The sequence below is a fragment of the Papaver somniferum genome, chromosome 2, assembly GCF_003573695.1.
Source record: "Papaver somniferum cultivar HN1 chromosome 2, ASM357369v1, whole genome shotgun sequence".
NCBI lineage: Eukaryota > Viridiplantae > Streptophyta > Magnoliopsida > Ranunculales > Papaveraceae > Papaver > Papaver somniferum.
Window position 1 is genome coordinate 45741242 of NC_039359.1, and position 21559 is coordinate 45762800.

The 21559-nt window shown below is 36.1% G+C and overlaps 2 protein-coding genes across 4 annotated transcripts; both read left to right on the forward strand.

Moving 5' to 3' along the window:
• The first annotated feature begins 335 nt into the window (after positions 1-335).
• On the forward strand, positions 336-5843 carry LOC113347527 (CMP-sialic acid transporter 5-like). Of its 3 annotated transcripts, none has more exons than XM_026591206.1 (8): positions 336-615; positions 2587-2635; positions 2715-2941; positions 3201-3393; positions 3490-3633; positions 4189-4263; positions 4620-4784; positions 5113-5843. In XM_026591206.1, exons 1-7 carry the CDS (start codon positions 449-451, stop codon positions 4779-4781), a joined length of 1017 nt encoding a protein of 338 aa, XP_026446991.1. In that variant the 5' UTR covers positions 336-448; the 3' UTR covers positions 4782-4784; positions 5113-5843. The 3 variants fall into 3 exon arrangements, with proteins under 3 accessions (XP_026446991.1, XP_026446992.1, XP_026446990.1); XM_026591207.1 differs by having other exon boundaries at positions 5353-5843; XM_026591205.1 differs by lacking the exon at positions 5113-5843 and having other exon boundaries at positions 4620-5004.
• Positions 5844-9246: 3403 nt separating this feature from the next.
• LOC113353178 (alkane hydroxylase MAH1-like) lies at positions 9247-11000 on the forward strand. Its single transcript, XM_026596864.1, has one exon. It carries the CDS (start codon positions 9285-9287, stop codon positions 10818-10820), a length of 1536 nt encoding a protein of 511 aa, XP_026452649.1. The 5' UTR covers positions 9247-9284; the 3' UTR covers positions 10821-11000.
• Positions 11001-21559: the final 10559 nt, after the last annotated feature.

Consider the following 21559-nt stretch of genomic DNA (forward strand, 5'->3'; position numbering starts at 1 on the left):
CTGCCTGGTTGTATGACACACCCAGCTTCTTCTTGATCATGATGTCAGTTACTTGTTCGAGAGTGGTACAAGGCGAATGCCAAAGCTATTAGCTCTTCTTAAAAGACTACCCACAAAAATAACCCAATTTTTTTTGAGCGCAACAGTTCCGAGACTTTGTCGTCCCTACTTGGTAATTAAAGGACCATTAGCCAGTAAACCTGTTTTTTTTCCTCTTTCTTTTTATCAATAAATTTCATGAAACTTTGGGAAGCGGGGATGACCAGCTGAGCTAGGTGTTTTTTTTTTTTTTTTGGTAAAAGGCGTCATAGTCAAAGTTTACCACTCTTCAAACAACCCCAAGAAAAGAAATTTCCTAGTTCCCCTGGTAAACACAGAGATATACTTTTCCTTCCCTAAGCAGAAGGAGAATAGAAAACCCTAATTTCTGTTATACTCATCGCCATTAATGGCGGTGATCAAACGTAATTTGGAACCACTTACTACTTCAGAACTTAAACAGAATGGGGTTCCTCCTCCAACAACCGAGAAAGTAAGTGGAAAAGTTTGGTTTTATCTGGTTCTACTTACTATTCAATACGGTGCACAACCCTTGATTTCCAAACGATGCATCAAGTAAGTGCCTCTTTACATTAATTTATCTACTTTTCACTGTTTTAAGATTAAAATTGTGCTCCCAATTTTCTCAGAAATGACTTTGTAGTTATTTACTGGGAGAATTACATGTCAATTTGAATTAGGGTTAGGGTTTTGAGCAAATGTGATGTAACAAGACTGGAAAAAGTGCAGGCAATGAATCTGTTGATGGAAACTTAGAGACTGAATACTCTATTATGTTTTCTTAGAATGTCTGTGGTGTTATGTATATCTTTACTGTCTTGAGTTTAAATTTAATATGGCCATTTCGACTTAAATGATTATCAATGTGTTCATTTGAGTATAGCAGGTGTATACAAGTAACTGAGGTTACAGTGACAAAAGACACCGAGTCTAAGTGTGTTTGCAGAGATAATATCTCAAATGCTGACAAACTGGCTAGATATGCCAGGAGATCTAGCGCTAGTGGCTTAGGGGAAGTTACTGCTACTGATTGTATGAAGGACTTGATCCTAACACTATATGTACAGGCCTATCTTCCCTGTAGGTTAGTTGCTTAATATATCCTCTTTTCATCAGAAAAAAGAAAAGAAGTGTTTTTGCATTTACTTGTACTACAGAGTTATAATGCTTTAGCTACACGTCATGCTTGATATGATGCCATCTCAACCTGTAGGAAAGTCTGTAACCATAATCATTATCAGATTCGGTAACAGAATGACATATTGGTACTGCAAGACCGATGAATATTAATAGAATCTCCTCCAGAAACTAGCAATGATTTTCACTCCAAACATAAAACTAGCCTGGATTATAATATCATTTAAAGATATCAACTAATGGCGGTCAGAGCCGTCTCGGATCCTTTATCTCCAGCCTTGGCACCAGCTCGATTCAGTGTCTGGAGCTATCAAAAGTAAATTCTTAGGATGTATCCGACTATTAGGCAATACTGCTGCATGATAAAACTGAAAAATGCGTAACTTTTTCTGTTAAAATTTCATAGGTGTTCTTCTTCTTCTTTGTAGTCCTCCCTTTCCTCTACTGACATGCTATTTTGAACTTTTTGATATCCTCCCTGTCCCCTACTTACGTTCCCTCCTACCATGTACCGACACAAATCTACCGACTTTTTACCTTGTCAGGACGTTTGAATCTTCCGGAATTCATGGTTGTCTCAGTGTATTTGTCATGTCTGGTTGGTGTCAATGGTGTGCCTTCGCTTTTGTTCTGCAGCTGTCTGTTGTAGTCCATTTATTTATTTGGTTTGTTCACTTTTCCTATGTGACAATGATAAGGGTATGTTTGGCAGTGACCTACTCTGACCAAAGACATCGAACACGGTGAACTGTAAATTAACTGAAACACGATCACATAAATACTTGTCTCGGTGATTATGTGGTGTTAGTTATAATGTGTACTTTTAAAATCAGTTGCTCAAATGGCTGTGGTAATGGGAACGGCTTTCATCTCTTACAACTCTAGATTATTACCTTTCTTTGCTAGAAAATCAATCTTAGTGCTCTATTATTTTAAATTATTAGTGCCTGGTTACGCCACTTTTTGTTGCCCATATACTGTTATAATGGTAATAACCCTTGGCAGCTGTTCCAGTGTTCGTTCTCAAGCATTGGTCTCAGGACTCTGGACAAACTCAGTTGTTACTAGTTAATGCTGTCTTCTTGATGAAACACCTTAATCTAGTAGCATGTTTATATGACTTAGTACATTTGAGTTTGCTTATGAGTTATGAGACAGGTCTTATGAGTTTCCATGCTTTCCAGCTGCTCCTAATAATTTCTTTCCATCTCCTCCACCCATTTCACGTGGTTCATTGTTGAATGCTTAACTTTGAAATGTATTTTCTTATCATGTTTACTTTCTCATATGGTTTTAGTGAACTACCAGAAGAAAAATTAAATGAAGAAGATCTATTATGAATTTATGCTGCGTATTATATAGCATTCTCTTTGTTTATGCCTGCTGCAGGCGAGAGGTTATCGTGACTTCATCTGTTCTGGCATGTGAAGTAGCAAAGGTAAGTAACTAGAGTAGTTTATTTTGCTGCTTGGTTATTTGTGTTTTATGTAGACATGATTAGAACTTCTTTTCCATAGGTTACTTGTGCACTATTTCTCATTATGAAAGAAGGAAATTTGAAAAAAATGTACAAAGAGTGGACTTTGATTGGTGCATTGACGGCATCAGGCCTTCCAGCAGCTATATATGCACTGCAAAATAGCTTGTTGCAGATCTCCTACAAGAATCTAGATTCCCTTACCTTCTCAATGCTCAATCAGACAAAGCTACTTTTTACGGCTTTCTTTACATATCTCATATTGCGGTAGGTTTCGCAACTATCATTACTAATTTTGGTTGTGAGACCATAGTCTCAGCTCCCATTCAATATTCATTTCAATAAAGTAATCTGATAGTAAAAATTGAATAGACTGTATATGCTTTTCTGAGAATTAAGATATACCTCACTGGCCATAACCGTCATATATATCCTGCTGCGAGATTTTATTATGCTCGTAAACAGGTCAGTATAGTTGCCACTTTCTACGGTCTTTGACAATGTTGTTTCTGGGTTTTATCTACAGGCAAAAGCAATCAGTTCAGCAAATTGGGGGTCTTGTCTTGTTGATTCTTGCAGCTGTTCTGTTAAGCGTTGGGGAAGGCACGGGCTCTAGTGGCAGTGACGCGGATCTGATTTTATTTCATGGTATTATTCCTGTTCTAGTTGCATCTGTACTCTCGGGGTTAGCTTCTTCTCTCTGTCAGTGGGCTTCTCAGGTTAGTCACTATTAACTAATATTTTTTCAGAGTTGAGACTCTTACCGTTTTGAAGCACCTAACTCTCTCTTCCACTATGGGTTCTCTATGTTTCAGGTGAAAAAGCATAGTTCATACCTAATGACTGTAGAAATGTCAGTTGTTGGAAGTCTGTGCTTGCTGGCAAGTACCTACAAGTCTCCTGATGGAGAACAGATCAGAAAGCATGGATTTTTTTATGGTTGGACCGCATTCACCCTGGTAATAGTCATCCAGGATCGTTCTAACAAGTTATCATGAGTTTTATGAAACATGCTTTTATAAGTGACATGCTTTTTAATTGATACTACAAGTATCATTCAAATCTTTGAAAATGTTACATGGTCTCTTAATTTCTAGCTCCCCTATTGATTTGTTTTCTTTGTAATGTTCTCAGCTTGTGCATGTTCAATATTTATCATTTGTTCATTTTCCCTAAAGACTTCACTGATGACAATATCCTGATTGCATAAATATAAGCCTAAGTTCTATTCTTAACCTTATTGCTTATGTCGGAGAAAGTTCACCTTATTCTTTCATCATCTGATGATCCTAAATTGAAACTAGGCTAAACTTTGGAAGTTTCAAGCTTAAGTTGCATGAAATAAATTTGTCTCCGTTTCTGTTCTATGATTGTTGAATGTATGACATGGGATTTCATAGTGGAATCATTAATGGTGTTTCAAAGTTTTGCACCGTTGAGTAGGTTGTAGTAGTATGGTGCTATGTTTTTTTTTGTTGTCTTATTTCTGTTGTGTCTTGTTTTAATTGGTTCAGATACCAGTCCTAACCAATGCTGTTGGTGGAATCCTTGTTGGACTTGTTACTGCTCATGCCGGTGGCGTTCGCAAGGCAAGTAGAATACTCAGAAACTTCGTAAATGATGTAGTCTTCAGGTTGTAGTATGGAAAACATTCTTGCATTGCGTTTGCTTTACCCAATCTGTCTGGACACTCTTCCTTGCAATCTCAGAGATTCTGATAGAGACATCTGTTGAGGCACTTGTTAGATCCTGTCGTAAATTCAAATGAGAAATCAACAAAAAATGTGGTCGTGCTTTTAAGGTTTCTTAAAATATCATGATGATTGGGTGTGTTACAATAAAGAGAGGCGCTATCCTTCCTTCCCACACAGATTGGTTTCCCATAATGCGAGATAATTTGATGCGTTTTGTTCATCTTTTCTCATCTTTTCATGTATTTATGCAGGGATTTGTCATTGTTTCAGCGCTGCTGGTAACCGCTTTGCTGCAGTTTATTTTTGATGGAAAACCACCATCTATATACTGTCTTTTGGCATTGCCACTTGTGATCAGCAGCATTTCTATTTACCAGAAATACCCTTACAAGCTTAAGAAAAAGTCTTCTTGAAAGGTGAGTCCGCATAATTTTTTTCTGGTAAAAGTAGTTCACCATCTATATGGTGTTGTTTAACCTGTTATATTAACTTTATCTTGAAAAAATAGAGGGTACAAGTCCACTTTTAATTGTTCAGCGTGGCGCTTATGTTTCCTTAAATGATTTATTTATTACACTGTGGATTGCCACCACTTGAAAAAGGATATAAGGCCTGATTTTTGTTCAGGAAGTTTCATCACATGTTATTTAATTTCTGTTTGAAATTGTTTGTGACTGGTGGATCTGTATGCATATGCTGTATTTATTTTGAAGTTTAATACGTGAAAGTCTGCTTGTGATCCAGGGTTTGTGTATTTCTCTTGTGCAATCGATTTATGTGCTGCCAAGTGTTTGAAGTTTGGAATAGTATTGATATTATTTCTGTCATGGTAGTTAAAGTTAGCGGTCGATCGCAAACCTCTTATCAGCAAGCAAACTTTGGGAGCTGTGTAGCTAAGATTTGTTTGTTTGTTATTTGTCTTCTTTTTTTTTCTACCGGAAATGAGTCTATTCTAATTCTTCGTTCTGAATTTTGTCCAATCAGATTTGGAGCTTGGACATAGTTTTGTTAATATTAGTGTGACCATAAAAGTTGAAGATTAGGCTCGTTGTCAATGTGACTAAGCCTTAGCCCCTTCCAGAAATTTCGACTCTGACACTGGTGACCAGTCTCTGGTACTTAAATCTTCCAGTTCTTTCTGTTTTTCTATTGATTTCTAACCTGCAGATTATAATGAAGTTGGATTATTTCTGCTCTTAACATATATGATAACTTTAGGAAGGGTATATATGAAGGTTATGCATGTCATATGGTAGTAATTGTTTTTTTTTTTAATTTTAGATATACAATTTTAATAAGATTCGTACATATGGTACAAGCCTTACAAGGTGATATTTATGTTCTAAAAAAGTATTAAGCTCTGTGCCTGGAACAATTACCCCTATGCGGGAAACCCTTCCCATATGACAATTTAATTCCTGTGGAGACTTGGTTGTAACTGCTTAACAATTCTTAATAGCTGTAGTTCTCTTTCATTTAGTTGAGCATCACTGCCAATATCCATAATTGTTACACCTTTATTTCCTTAAGTTGGTAATATGAATGCATTATTTATTTTTCATAGAACAAGTTTGCTGAAGAGCTTATGCGCAACAGTTAGGATATTTTGAAAAAGTAGATAGATTGGTCCTAGTAATTTAGCCCTCCTTACCACTTGCGCCGTGCTAGGGATCTGTTTGTTACCCTGTTTTGTTTTTGCGGCTGTCTTGAGTTCGTTTGCTAATAATTTTGGTAGTGATACGTCTTTTCGGTTTAGTTGAGCTTTATTATATGATGGAGTCATATTCAACTTCATAGTCGTTAAATTCTGTGTAGTATTTCCTCATCTTCTTTCTCTAGCGTACACTACAGAAGTAACTATGGATTTTGAGCATCTTCAATCTTCTTGTCCGTCCCTCTCGAAGGTATATCCTATAATTTGCTGTCTTCCTTTGTTTTCTCTAAGTTTGTACATCAGACACCACCCAAGCCATAGATTACTGGATTTTCTTTGGCACGATTCCATCTATATTTTGGAATTCCATTCGTCTTCCTGAATGGTTGACTGAAATATTTAGCTCACTTGGCAGAGGTTCCTTTTACACAGATGGACCAATGTTCTCAATACTTAGATATCTTGTAAGTAGTCATCTTCAAAATGTAGAATACATACTCAAAACCGGTGTCAACAATTCTCTTTGAAAGGTCCATTTTTGTAGGAAGTTTTTTATATACTTGGTGATGGGATAATCAATGTTGATTTTGATCAGTGGTGTGTACAGAGACAAATGACACACTGCAGGATTTTCATTATTAGATTTGAAGTCGTAGGAAGTCGAAGCTCACTTAGTGTTTCTAGTTCATGTAGCTAAATATGAGCCATTATTGGTTACAAGAAATATGTTAAACCTTTGATTTTGATAGGAGTATAAGTGTGATATTTGGGAGCCGTGATTCCTTCTAATGTGTGTTAGTTGAAGCTGTTCTAAATGCAGATGAAGTGGTAATCTATAGGCATACAATGGCTGTGTTTTAATCGTAATTATTTGGTCGTTTCAACATTGGTAGAGAAAGAAAGTTATCAGTAGCACAAAATAAAGTTGATGAAATATTTGAAAATCTCATTTCTAAAAAGAGAGAATATTTGCTGAAAGGGGTTCAGACATTTGATCTCTTATCATCTTGCTTAAGGAATGAACTTAGTAGTGATAATAAGTTTCTTGGAGATGCAATGTTGTTTTTATTTTATTGCAGGAAATGACACGGTTTAGTTCGGTGTAATTTGGTTTTCTGGTTGGTTTCTAAACACCATCTGCCGAGATAAATATTTGAATTCTATCCATATCCAAGCGAGTGCAAGGAAAATGCAATCCATTTTGGATGTCGGTTTGCCTAATCCATGTCATGCATATTGAGAATGCGGTCGGAAAAGCTTCCCACGGTGAATAATATGTATTTTTTGGTTAAGTCCAAATTCATTAAAAAGCAAAGGGCACTTCAAACAGAAGTTCCAAGAAGAAAAATAAATTACTTGAACCGAAAATAATACCTATCTGGCTACTTAAATTGCGAAAACCAGACCAACCATTCAATTTGGCACCTTCAAATACCATCTTGTTACGCAGTAATCACAACTTCACTCTTACGACTAAGTTAGCAACTAATAATAAATCATTTACCATTCTACTTCTACCCTTTGCAGTTTTATAAGAATCAAGCAAATCTGGCATTGGCTGCAACTCAAAAATAGTTGCCATCCAGTTCCAACCCTTTCGCGAGAACGAACAGTTCCAAATAATGTGATGTATTGATTCTGAAGTACTCTTGCAAAGCACACAGCACAAAACAATCTCCAGTCTGAATCTGGAGACAAGCTTATCCTGATTTGCGCAGCAGTTTATGTTGATAACTTTCCAAGCTAACTCAACTAACGAAGGATGCATCGTTCTCCTCCAAATAAGATTTGCTTCACGTACAATTGGCCTGGCTACTCTCAGCACATTCTTTGCAGACTGAACTGAGAATAACCCCTTTTTATCAGGGGTCCAAATTCTGATATCTTGCAAACCACTCGGCCGTGCGCATCAATTTCCATACCTACTGCTTCCATGTGCAGACGAACAGCTTCAGGAATTGCCCAGTTACCATTAACAATCAAATGCGCCACTAAAGAAGTAAAATCATTCCTTAGCTTTGCTGAAATACAGAGATGTCCTTCTACCATCCCCTATTAAAACCCTTGAGTGCTACTCAACTATATTATAAATCCACCCAATGCCTGACAATATGAACGACTTGAGCATATAATCAATCAATTCGCCGTTCACTTTTAAGAATTTTGCTTTCAAAACATCGAGCCCTCTTATTAGAATTTTTTATCTTCCACCACAACTTCATAAGCAAGCATGGCCTTGTTAACCACTTTGAAGCTAGCAATGCCCAAACCACCTTCACTTTTAGGGCAACAAATCCAATGAGAAGTTGGCATGCTAAACTTACGTTATGGAGGCCCTTTAATTTAAATAGGAATCCGCCTCTCCGTGACAAAACTTTCCCCCACAGCCCTCGCTTCTACCTCTGCAGTTACTCGAGTTAATTTGTTGGCGGTCCAAACAAAGAACCCAAATCCGTCTCAGATTCTCAATTCTCTGATAAGTGGTCTCCTCTGATTTTCAACCGTAGGTAGATATATATCATTTTCTATCTTGATGTTTAACTTTAGCTTAATAGGGTAAAATAGAACAATAAATTTATCTTGCATCTGTCCTAAGCACAGACTCATTTGGATCCTTTGTTCTGTTCAAACTGTGGTCCAAAGGCACGTGATTGGGCCAGTCAGAACAATAATTTTTTGTTGTGGATAACGTAAAGATGATCCAACAGCTAAAGTTTAAGACGAATGTTTTTCGAAACGTCTATGGTGGCTGATTTTTATCAGAATGTTGTTAATTTCGTCCCCCAGTAGATAACAAAATCCAATCTTTTGGAATACAACAGTGTCTTAATACCCGTAGTTACATCGGAGCACAGAGCATAGTCCCCCAGTAGAATGTTGTTAATTTTTATCAGAACATCCGTTTTAAGTTTCATATGAACTCTACAGCTATTCCTCCCGTTGCAAGCCAGTCAAAGTCTACTAGCGCACAGAGCATAGTGCATGTGATGTCTCTGAGCTTTGTTTAGGGAATATGAATCCGAGGACAAATCGATGCAGATAAATTTATTACGTAAATAAAGTGGTGAAGCTTTCGAATTGAAGTTTGGATTTCTCAAATAGACCATGTCATTATTAGCTTCGCTAAGGTCTCACTTTCGGATTGGTTGAGTGCATTCAATGAAAACTCATAAATATTTTGATTCTTCAGTTGAAGCTTATAAGTTTTACTCCATGGCAGTAGCTTGACTATCCAGTGCGATAACATTACTGAAGGCACATCATGGCTTTTTTTCCAATAGCTATCTTATTCATTGTTTGTTTTCTAACTCTAGGTTTCTTCATCAAACGCCAAAGTCCAGCTATAGATTACTGGCTTTTCCTTGGAAGCATTCCTTCAGTTTTGCAGAATTCAAACCGATTACCAGAATGGGGAACGGAAGTGTTCAGATCAATAGGTAAAGGTTCTTGCTTCTTTGATGGACCTATCTTCACGAAACTTAGATATCTTGCAACTTGTGACCCTCAAAACATCGAATACATACTTAAAACCAACTTTGTCAATTTCCCGAAAGGAGAAAACTTCAGGGAGATTTTCGATATACTTGGTGATGGTATCTTTAATGTGGATTCTGATCTTTGGAGAGTACGAAGAAGAATGGCTCATTCCTGTTTTACTTTATCAGAACTCAAAACCCTAGCTGCGAAGACGAGCCGTAAGGTGGTTGTAGAGCAACTAGTCCCATTTTTAGCTCATGCAACTGAAAACGAGTTCACCGTTGATTTACAGGATGTTTGTTCCCGAGTAGCTTTTGATATTAACACATGTGTGATTTTTGGAAGGTACGAAAAGTATCTCTCTTTAGAGCTTCCTTCACATGAGTTAGCCGTGGCTGTGGATGATGCACAGGATGCCATACTTTATAGGAATGCAATGCCCATATTTTTATGGAAATTTCTGCGTTTTTCCGGAATTGGAAAAGAAAGGAAGCTAGCCAGAGCTCACAAAAAGATAGATGAACTCTTTGAAGAGTACATTTGTCAAAAGAGAAAAGACTTGTTTGCAGGAGTTAAAACAGATGATCTCTTATCCACTTACATAAAAGCTCTACAAGATGAGACTAGTGTCGTTTCCTCTTCGGCCAATAAAGACATTTTTCTCCGAGATGAAATGCTGAATTTATTCATAGCTGGGCGTGACACTATTACGGCGGGTCTCATTTGGTTTTTCTGGTTAGTTTCAAAAACACCTTCTGTCGAGACAAAGATCTTGGATGAGTTGAGTTTTGTATTTTCTTTAAAGAATAAGGGAGAAGAAGCAATGAGAAACCATAACTGGCCATGGGTTTTCGATTCAGATGATTTGAAAGGCTTAGTTTATTTGCATGCGGCTTTATGTGAATCCTTAAGATTATACCCACCTCTTCCTCTTAACCGGAAATCTGTTGTTAAGAAAGATGTACTCCCAGATGGGACTTTGGTGACTCCTGGAATGGAGATAATACTTTCATTTTATTCAGCAGGAAGAATGCCTTGGATTTGGGGTGAAGATTGTTTGGAATTCAAGCCGGAGCGATGGATAGATGGAAATGGGAAGATAAGTTTCGAAGCGACGTCCAAGTTTTTTCCATTTAACATCGGACCGAGAACTTGTTTAGGTAAAGATATATCTTTTACACAGATGAAGTCTGTTGTTGCAGCTGTTCTATTCAACTTCCGTATTGGAGTGGTGGAAGGTCATCATGTTTGCCCTAAACCATTCATAAACCTTCATATGAAAAATGGATTAAAGGTGAATATTAAGAAAAGAACAATGTGAAGTACTCGTAAATCCTTACACGAGTTTAAGTGCCATTAAGTCTTTGCTTATATTTTATTTGTTTGCATCCTTTTCTTTCAATGTATGCTCTTATTTACTTGTTTTTAGTATGAAGCCAAGTTTCTTATGTTTATTTTTCAACGATGCACTGATTAAGTATGACATTTAACATTGTGGGAATTATATAATTGCCCTTTCTTTTATACCCCTCTCCATCCAAAACCCATCAAGAGTCCATTAACGAATTCAACAAGATTACAAATATATCCTTCATATATATTTATTATTCTAAAACAAATATTCAGTTATCAACGGAAAGAAAAACAGACAGGGAGAGAGAGAAAGAGAAGTTGACGCCGTTTTTCAGCTGAAAACTTTTTTTTTGTGGGGATGTTATAAATACCCTCCATTTTGGTTGACCTTGCACAAATACCCTTGATGGGTAAAAATTAAGGTTTTTGGAGTCAACTTGAGAAAGTTGCTTCCACTTTTTGGAAGCAACTTGAATAAAGTTGCGTCCACTTCTGGAAACAACTTGTGCTAGTTCTATCCACTTCTGGAAGCAACTTGTGCTAGTTGCTTCCACTTTTCAGAAGGTAGGGGTATTTTTAAAAATGAATAAGAGTATATTTCAAGATGTAGATTTTGAGGGGTATCTAAAAAATGTTCCCATTTTTTTTCCGAAAATCTTCAGTGAAATCTAGGGTTTTAATCTTCATCGAAAGCTTCTTCTTATTCTACTGAATCTCTCTTCATCGAAAGCTTCTTCTTCTACTACTGAATCTTTCGTATCTTTTCAATCTCAGATCTGAAACCAGTTTCTTCATCAACAACAGAATCAACAAATTTTTCTTGATCTGTGTTTTCTGAAACAAATTGGTAATGCTGATTCGTGATTGATGAGTAGAAATTTATTTTATATTTGCATGTTCGATTTGTAGTATCTCAATCTTCATATTTGATTTCAGTTTATTTGTATTTTCTGTTGCAGAGATCGAGATTTTGGAAGCTTGATTCTGTGTGTTTGATTCTACTGGATTGATTGGTTCATTTACATATTATTTGAATTCGAGATCGTTATTCATCTCTTAAACAGGTATTCTTCAATTCTTCAATCTCCAATCTCCGGTTTTTGATTTTTGAATTTATGTTGTTTTATTTAGATCGGCTCATGATTCAATGTTAGGTTTATGATTCATGAGTTTTAGCTTCAATGTACTTTGCATTAACCAGTTCTGGAGAATTTCATAGTGTTTATGAATTAGTAGGAGAATTATTTGGATAATACTGATTGTTGAAGAATTATTTTTGAGTATACTGAATGTTGATGAATCAGTTTTGGTATAGTTAGAAGTTAGTGTAATCAATAAGAAGTTACAAGTTAATGTTGATAGTATCAGTTTACATATCTAACGTTCAACATTGATATATCTTTCACGAGGGGGCGCAGCCCCCAAGTAATGTGCGACGTAATTTGAATTTGTAGCTTAGGTTATAGTTAGGCTTTTTCTTATGCTTTGCAGTTAATTTTTTAACATGGAGCATATATGTTCATGTAGTATTTCATGTTGCAGGTTCACATTTGCACCGATTGCATACTAATGCGATGCGAACTAACATATTTGATGATGTTTATGCTGTTTTTTGGTAGCAAAATCCTTGTTGTTGACATAGATTTTTCATCGTTGACACTGAAAATTTATACAATATCCAGATTATTTATATCAACATTGGTTGCTGATACAGGTTTGTTGGATCAACTTTCATTTGTTGATGCAAATAACATGGATAAATTTTTTATTATGGTTTTTGATAGCTGTTTTATTGGATCAACATTGGTTGTTGATGCAGGTTTATTGGATCAACTTTCATTGTTGATGCAATAACCTGGTCAATTTTCTGATTATGGTTGTTGATGCAGGTTTGTCGGATCAACTTTCATTGTTGATGCAATAACCTGGATAATTTTCTAATTATGGTTGTTGATATATGTTTTTTTGTAGGATCAACATTGGTTGTTGACAGATTGTGGTGTCAATAGTGGTTTGTTGATCCCAAATTTTGTTTTTGTTTGACATGTTTTATTAGTTTCGTTGATCTGTTATGATTGTTGCAGGCCAAAGATGGATGTTGCAGAGTTCACTTTATCCAATTTGACCGTATCGCATGCTGTTTCGGAATCTACTACTGTCAATGAGATGATTAGTGTGGTGAAACAATACTGGCCATATGTCCCTGAAGACCTCGTACTTTTTGGTTACATTATAGATGGAATTTCACATGTGATTAATCACGATTTGGAGTTGAGGTTTTTCATTCACTACTGCATCTCGAAAGGGATTGATATGTTGAAGTTTAACATCCAGTTTAAGATTTGTGTTGATTTTGTTCCTCCTTCTTCTTCTGTTGGTACTTCTTCGTCATCATCGAGTTGTGTTTCAAATAACGAGGTGGATGTTGTAGAAGATTTGACGGATGATTCTTCTTTGATCAAAAGGGTCCCCAAGAAGTCAGATGCTTGGGCCAACATCTTAACTGGAGAAGGGCAGATTTTTGAAAGTAAAAACAATTGTCGTGATACTGTTAAGAAGTATGAATTTCAGAGTGGTTACAAAACTGAACTTCTTAAGAGTGACAAGAAACGTTACACAGCCCGGTGTAAGAACAAGGAAAGTCAAAATTGTAGCTGGAGGTTTCATGCATCACTCGTTGCCAATACTAATGGTGTGTTTCAGTGAAAGAAATTTCACGGAGAGCATTCATGTGATTTAGCTTCTTCTGATCCAGCAAAAGTCAGGATGATGAAGTCTTTTCTGAAGGATATCTTAATAGATGAATTTCGAGCATCAAAGAAGAAGAAGACTGTAGCTGATGTCAAAGATCTGCTCCATCTGGAATATGGTATTGATATCTCGTACAGTCAGGCATACCATGGTTTACAGTTCACTAAAGAGTCTCTTTGGGGAGATGATATCAAGTCCTATTTAGACTTTATTTGGTATAAAGATTCAATTGAGCGTTATAATCCTAGAAGCATCGTCAACTTTGAGTATGATGGTGTAACAAAGCAGTTCCAGAGGTTTTTTGTTTCTTTCGAAGCTTCCATTACTGGTTTCAATAAGTACTGTCGTCCGATGTTATTTATTGATTGTACTTTTCTCACTGGGAAGTTTAAGGGTGGTCTTATGGTTGCTTGCGGGAAAACTGGTAACCAAGGTATGATTTTTAATCTTTTTTCTATTTTTTAATTATTAAATGTTTCAACTTTTGTTCTTGAATCACACAATATAGTCTGATATGTCCCTGGATTTCTATTATATGGATCACTTAACTTTTGTTCATCCCATAATTACTGTTGTTGATCCCATATCTTTTTTTGTTGATCCTTTTTTTCAATTGTTGATCCCATAATTCCAGTTGTTGATCCCATTTTTTCGTATCAACTTCTGTTGTTGGTCCATAATTTCAATTGTTGATCCCATAACTTCTGTTGTTGATCCCATAATCCCAGTTGTTGATTACATAACTTTTTGTTGTTGATCCTATAATTCTTGTTGTTGATCCCATATTTTTGTTGTATTTTGTAGAGATCTATCCAGTTGCATTTGGTATTATACCTTGCGAGAATTGTGAGAGTTGGGAATGGTTCTTAACCAACTTGAAGGGTATTATCAGTGAAGACAGTCCCCAATCATCATATCAGATCGTGGAGCTGGCCTTTTGAAGCATGTCACTGTTATCTTCCCAAAGGCTCACCATTTGTACTGTTTGTACCAAAGGGAATATTCCGGTTCCAAAGGGAAAGAGCAGGAAAACTGCTGTGAAGTTGTTTGAAGAGTGCTACACTGCTTTAACAAAGGAGAAGTTTTATGCTGCTGCCAAGAGTATGAGCAATTTGAGGATGGATTTAGTTATTGATTGGATGATAAAGATTCCATTCCATAACTGGGATGCTCATGCATTTCAAGGAGAAAGGTTTGGTGAGAACACATTGAACATTGCGGAGAGTTTTAACAGTGTAACTTAGCATGATAAGCGGCTTCCAGCACTTGAGCTTATCGATTTTATTCGTGCTAAGGTAATGGAGCAGAACTACAAGAGGTTGGTGGAGTCTAGTAAGTGGACTGCAAAGCTTACTCCCCGGATGCAGGCTAGGCTCAACAAGAGGGTGACCGACTGTCGTTTTTAGAAGTTCCGAAGATCAAGTGATAAAGTTTTTGAGATCATTTATCCTATTGGAAAGCACACAGTCGACTTGGATGCTAAGACATGCATTTGTAATTGGTGGCAGAAGCATAGTTTCCCTTGCACCCACTCGATGAAAGCAATGTTGCATATTGGGCCAGACGAACCTTACAAGCACATCATTCCACATTATACCACCGAGTACTATAGAGGTTTGTATGCTCGTCCTATTTATCCTATTCCCGACAGTGAGAGGCCGCCTAAAATTAATGCGGAAGGTTATTTCTTGCCTCCCAATGGTGGTCGAGCGTCAGCTGGAAGGCCAACTACTTTAAGGTACAGGGGTTCTCGAGAGAAAGTTCGCAAGAAAAGAAAGTGTGGTCAGTGTGAGATATTTGCCTTCCACAACCGTCGTAGATGTCGCAGAGCTCCTTTGGATCCTCATGTACCAGTGTTCCACAAGGAGTATAATTCCAGGATGATCAACTTTTTGAGGAGGATGTTGTTCTGAAGTTCTTGTGAATACTTTCCTATTTGTCTGAAATTTTTCTTTCCATTTTTTATGCTAGTTCTTGGATGATCAAGTTGGATGTTAGTTCTTTTTATACTTTTTCCTATTGTTCTTATTGGATTTGTTGTCTTTTTAATGACATACATTCTGTTTTTATTTTGTTTATGAATGTTATTCGTGTCAGTTTATCTCAGTTTGCAAGTTCCACGTTTACTGGTTTTTTCACAGGAAAAAGTATTATGTAAACAGTATCAACATATCATTGTTGATCCAAATCATGGTATCAACTTCCATTGTTGATCCCCCATTATTAGATCAACTTACATTGTTGATGCTTTATGAAAAGAAAAAAATTGCATGGTTTTATTTGTATATATAAGTTAATTTTTTTTAGTTGTGCATTCCTGCAATCTTTACTACCAACATTCATTCATTTGATAAGAAACCAATCACTTATTAATCAATTCTTTTTTGATCCATTGATTTTTGGGATCAACTCCCATTGTTGATCCCAAAAATGGATCAACTTCCATTGTTGATGCTTTATAAAAAGAAAAAAAAATCATGGTTTTATCTGTATATACAAGTTAACTGCATTAGCTGTGCACACCTGCCATCTTTACTACCAACATTTTATTCACTTGATGAGAAACCATGGATAGAAATCAGTAAATCAAACTAATACTAATATTAATTCATGAAAAACCAGTACTAAACAAATCATCCAAATTGTTTAAGAACATAAACATGCCACTTGACATTTCTTTACAGTAACTACTATGTCTTTTCGAACTAACTTCAAATTATCATACCTACATTTTACTTACCAGTATATGTTAAACCACACCTGAGATGTTTCTTTTGTTAGAGCATGAACATTATATTGCACTAATCTAATGGTTCAGCAGAATCTGGTAAATTGATTATTTATTCAACCGAGTTTGTGAGTTGGTTTGCTTCCTTAACCTCTTCGACTGAGTCGGTAAGTTGTTGTACTGCCTTATCTTCTTCCGGAACGTCAGAAATTTCCAAAGCTGGTTTCCATGCATCAGTTTCTCCCAACATCCTGGCAGCCATCTTCATTCTCTTCCTTTTAATATTTTCATGGTATTCGACAGTCTTACCATTTAAATTCCAGCAGTCTCCACGCTTCACCAGACACTTCATGAACAAGCAGATGTGAATTGCACAGTCCACGCCTTCTTGTTGTGGTACATGGTAGTGGTAAAAATATGTAGTTACTGGTCCATCTGTCTCAACATCTCTATTTCCCATTTTGTTCAACACATCAGTCAACGGTTGTACCATGACAAAGTATTGTTCGTTGTATCCTTTGTTGTGATATATGGTGTTGAAAACAAACCATCTTCCACGTAATAATGCAAGAAGCACCCAGTGGAATGGTTTCTTATTCCTGTCTTGGAGACACATTGGTATGAGCAGGAATGTGTCATCGCCATTCACTGGGTAATTCTCCCTTACCTGAGCTGCACATTCCTCCACTTTCTTGGCATTTTTGGTACCTATTGCGCCCCTCATCAGTTGCTGCATCATATTCTTGACATCCCTTTTTTTTATATTAGATAACAACAAGTATATCATAAATGTTTTATCAAATTAACAATAATCCATTCATCCATTCATATATAGTTGAACAATTCCTAGCACACTAAATTGTTTCATCTTACCTACATAAGATTTCAAATACGATGATATAAACCTAAATAAATTAATCTAACAAGTTATTGAAAAGACAGACTCAGAGTTTTCGTTACTTACATAAGTATTCGTAGACAGAATCAAGTGCTTTTTCCCGTAGTAGTTCGGCTTGCTTGGATCTTGCATCTTTGCTTGCAGCATGTTGTTGTAGTAATTAACTATCTCGTTGTTAATGTATTGGTCATCCATTAGAGCTTGGATATGTTTTCCATAAACGAACTCTTCCACCTCATTGTTGAAATAAAAAGTATATGCTATGTCACTGCATTTTTCAAATGGAAGTATTATTATCATGACATAACATAGTAGAAATTCTAATTGTAACTTGAATTACAATCGTTTTTTTTGCAGATGTTCCATGGCATCAACTTTTATTGTTTACATCTATAAATAAATAGGCAAGTTGTTACAGAGTTACTTACCTTTCTGTCGCTTTCTCAAAGAATGGACGAGGACCTTTTTTTCTTCCTCATTGTAGGATTTCCAGAGTTTGAGTTTTTCTGGCTTCTTCAGCTTTGTTGGCTCTGGTGGCGTCACATCAATGTAATTATCGAGGTCGATTATTTCCGATTATTTAACACCTCTACCCTTCTTATTCTTCTTTCCCTTTGCACCTTTCTTCCCCTTGTTCACTTTACCTTGAGGTGTGTATTTATTTGGCGGCTTCCTTGAAGACCTTGTGTTATACCTCTCTTCTCTTCCAATTTTGCCATATTGATTCCTTTGGCTCTGCGTCGCTTCAGAATCATCATCTTGGGTGGTTTCTTCCTCTTCAATTGGCCTAACAATTTCATCTAATTGGTATAGCACTTTAAGCCCTTCCAATACATTATCGTCATCTGGAGTTTCAGAATCACCCTCTCTTGTTTGCTGTGTAAAAGTATATTCCATTTGCTTCTTAGGAGCATCTTTCATCTGTATAGTCCCTAGAGGAGTGAATATTCCTTCAGTGATTGCACCGAAGCTTGGTGCACTGAAGCTTGGGGTAGTACCTGTAGGGAAATAATCCGATTAGATTAACAGGAAACAGTCTTATGTAAAGATATCAACATATCATTGTTGACCCATTGTTTGTGGGATCAAAAATTGTTGTTGATCCTTTTATGGTATCAACTTCCATTGTTTACCCCACATTATTGGATCAACTTCTACTGTTGACACTTAAAAAAAACAAAAAAGTATGTATCTGTAAATACCCTGCAATGCTAACACTCATTCTCTTGATTACGAACCAATCATTCATTATTTGTTGATCCATTTCTTGCATGGATCAACTTCCATTGTCGACAGTTAATAACAAATTAAAAAAAATAGAAAAAGCATGGTTTTATCTGTATGCACATAAATCCATGTTTTGCTGAAAATACCTGTTATATTTTAATACTAACATTCACTCCATTTGATGTATAGAAATACGTAAACCAAAGTAATACTAATTATACTAACATTTTTTAGAGCATAATCAGACTTGCATGAATTTCAAATTATGCAGAACATAAATTGATTACTTCTTCAACTGAGTTAGTGAATAGTACCTGTAGGGACATAATCCGATCTCTATGAATGTATAGCTGTAATTAGAGGAGTTGAAAAAACAACAATATCTCCAAGCATCTCCGCTTCCTGCATGTTTGTACTCCTTTCTCCTTCCTTGACTTCATTCTCCTCTTCTAACTGTTGAACTGAGTTACCAATATTTGCAATCACATTAGTTATCTGAATATCTGCTTCTTCTTGTCTTCTTTTTTCTTCTCTTCCTGCCTCGAAGCCCTTCTTCCAGTTTTTCCTCAAATGATCTGTCACCAAAGGATGTACCTGGAAGTTTAGTCCACTTTGAAACCCCTTCTGAAACATTTTTTTTTCAAATCACTTTGACCTGTATCTGACAATGACAAGGTGAGATAACTTGATTCTGGTTCTTCTACGTTAATTCCATTTGTTTGTGATTTGTCACTTGCATTGTTCAAGTCAGCTTCACCACCATATAGTTCTTCACTTGTATTCTCCACTTGAGTTAAGTCAATGTCTAACATATCTTTGGCTGCTCTTCTGAATTCTTGTTTAGTACTCTCTGATCTTTCTCTGTGGAGATGTTTCTACTTTTTATTCCATTCCTTGACTTCTTTAGCAATATCTTCAAGTCTCTCTTCATCTCCGGGATGCAACTGAATCTTGTCCTTGTTACTATCAATAATTTTCTTCATGAAGATTATGTTGTTCATCAATATATTTGCTTGGCCCCTTCGTTGATAAGTTATTTCCTGCTTGTCACATTCAAGATACAAGTTTTGTTCTTCCATCTCCTCATTCCTCTTCCGCTCTACTTCCAATTCTCGTGCTGGTGCTGACAGGTCAATCAAATACATCTCATCTTATGTAACCGGATCAACAAAATCTTCATGAACCTGCAAACCCGTGAGAAACACATTGAGCAAAGTATTTTTTTTTTTGGCAATAATATTTTTTTCTCACATTCTACCCTTAATATATCTTTCACGAGGGGGCGTATCCCCCCGAGTGAGGTGCGACGTATATGAAATTGCAGCATTATATAAGTGGAGTACATTTCCGATATGATGTCAACTTTGGTTGTTGATTCCATTCATTGGGGATCAACTTACATTGTTGACACAAACAAACTGGGGTACATTTCAGTTACTATGTAAACCTTGTTGTTGACTTCATATAATTGGATCAACTTCTATTGTTGATACACAAAATCTATAATACATTTCAGATATTGTGCCAACTTTGGTTGTTGATTCCATTCATTGGGGATCAACTTTCATTGTTGATACACAAAATTTGTAATCACATTTCAGATGGCAACTCAGTATCATTTCTTTAACTCTATCATCTATAATCACACTTGTTTTCCTAATCCTAATCTGAACCAGCTATAATTTAAACACACAGGTACCAAAAAATGTGCATAATCAATCAACTTATTAATTTAATCATAATTTATTCTCTGGTAGATTTCAGTTATTTTGTGTCAACAATGGAAGTTGATCCATTTGCTGGGATCAACATCCATTGTTTACACAAAAAAAATTAGTATTCTGTACTAGGAAATTTAAAGAGAGTAACAAAAAAATTACCTTATGATCAAACCAAGTCATGTCTATTTGTTGTCTAGCTTTTTCTCCAAATTCATCTCGAAGTTTCTTGAACAATGTGTGCTGGTTCCATCTTAGGAATCTTGGAGTTCTTGTTTCAAAACCCTCCCTCTTCTCAATGTAGTTCCCAGTGTGTTCACAGGATTAATACTGGATGCAAAGAAATGAAAGAGGTTAGTTTTTTACATACTGCATGCAACATTGTACTATATACAAATATAAATATTTTACTTTTATATAAATGTCTTTTACTTACCGGTAGCATTATAGTTTATCCGATAACAATCCCTTTTTTTTTCCTTTTTATTTTGATATGTTTGCAATCAGAAAATCTACGATGTGATCTGGCCATGACACTTTATCCATTTCTAGAACATGAGGTAACCATTTCCTTGCAAAGCTTGTAGTTCCAGAATTTGGGAAGAAAAGCATAGCACACAACCACATGAAAAAAAAGTCTAGCAAAATACTCCGGGTCGGACTCATCTCCATCTGCAATTTTTAGTTTGTTCTCAACCTTAGTCTTAGTTATTTTATCCTTACAATCTGGCTCTTTTTCTGGTCTGAACTTGGTATTCAAGAATTTTTTGCATTCATATTGGTGCCTTGATTTGAGTTTATTCTTGAAATCTTCACTCTCTATAATTCTTATAATTTTGAAGATCAACGCAAATTTCCTTGCATCCAGAGAGCACTCTGTATAATTCTTCTTCTTTTTGGTATCTCCAAATGCAATCCTCTTCGTTTCTTTATTAAATCCACTAAGCATCAGCCGCATTGAAAGATTGATTCTTTCTAACCATTTAGGAGTCACTATAATGTTGCTGTCTACTGTGTAGAATGGGATGATGAAGTCTCAAAAAGGAATTTTCTTCAGTGCATTTGCAAGGAGCTTGTATAAAAAACTCCCCATTTCAACTAATGGAATGAGACCTCCTTTGAATGTAATTTCGTTCGCCCTTGGCATACCTGCATACATGCAACTCAACCATTTACTTATTTCGTTTTAATAGTTAAACAACTTAATGATATGGAAGCATAAAACATAACTCAATATTGTTTACCTTTCAGTTCCTTTTCCGGCTACGCATATGATACTTTCTTTTCCTCGGTTACTTTTTCTTCCTCTGATTCTTTTCCTTCCTCCTCTGATTCGTTCTCTTCTTCGTCTGAATCTTCTTCTTCCTCTTCTTCTGATTCTTCAA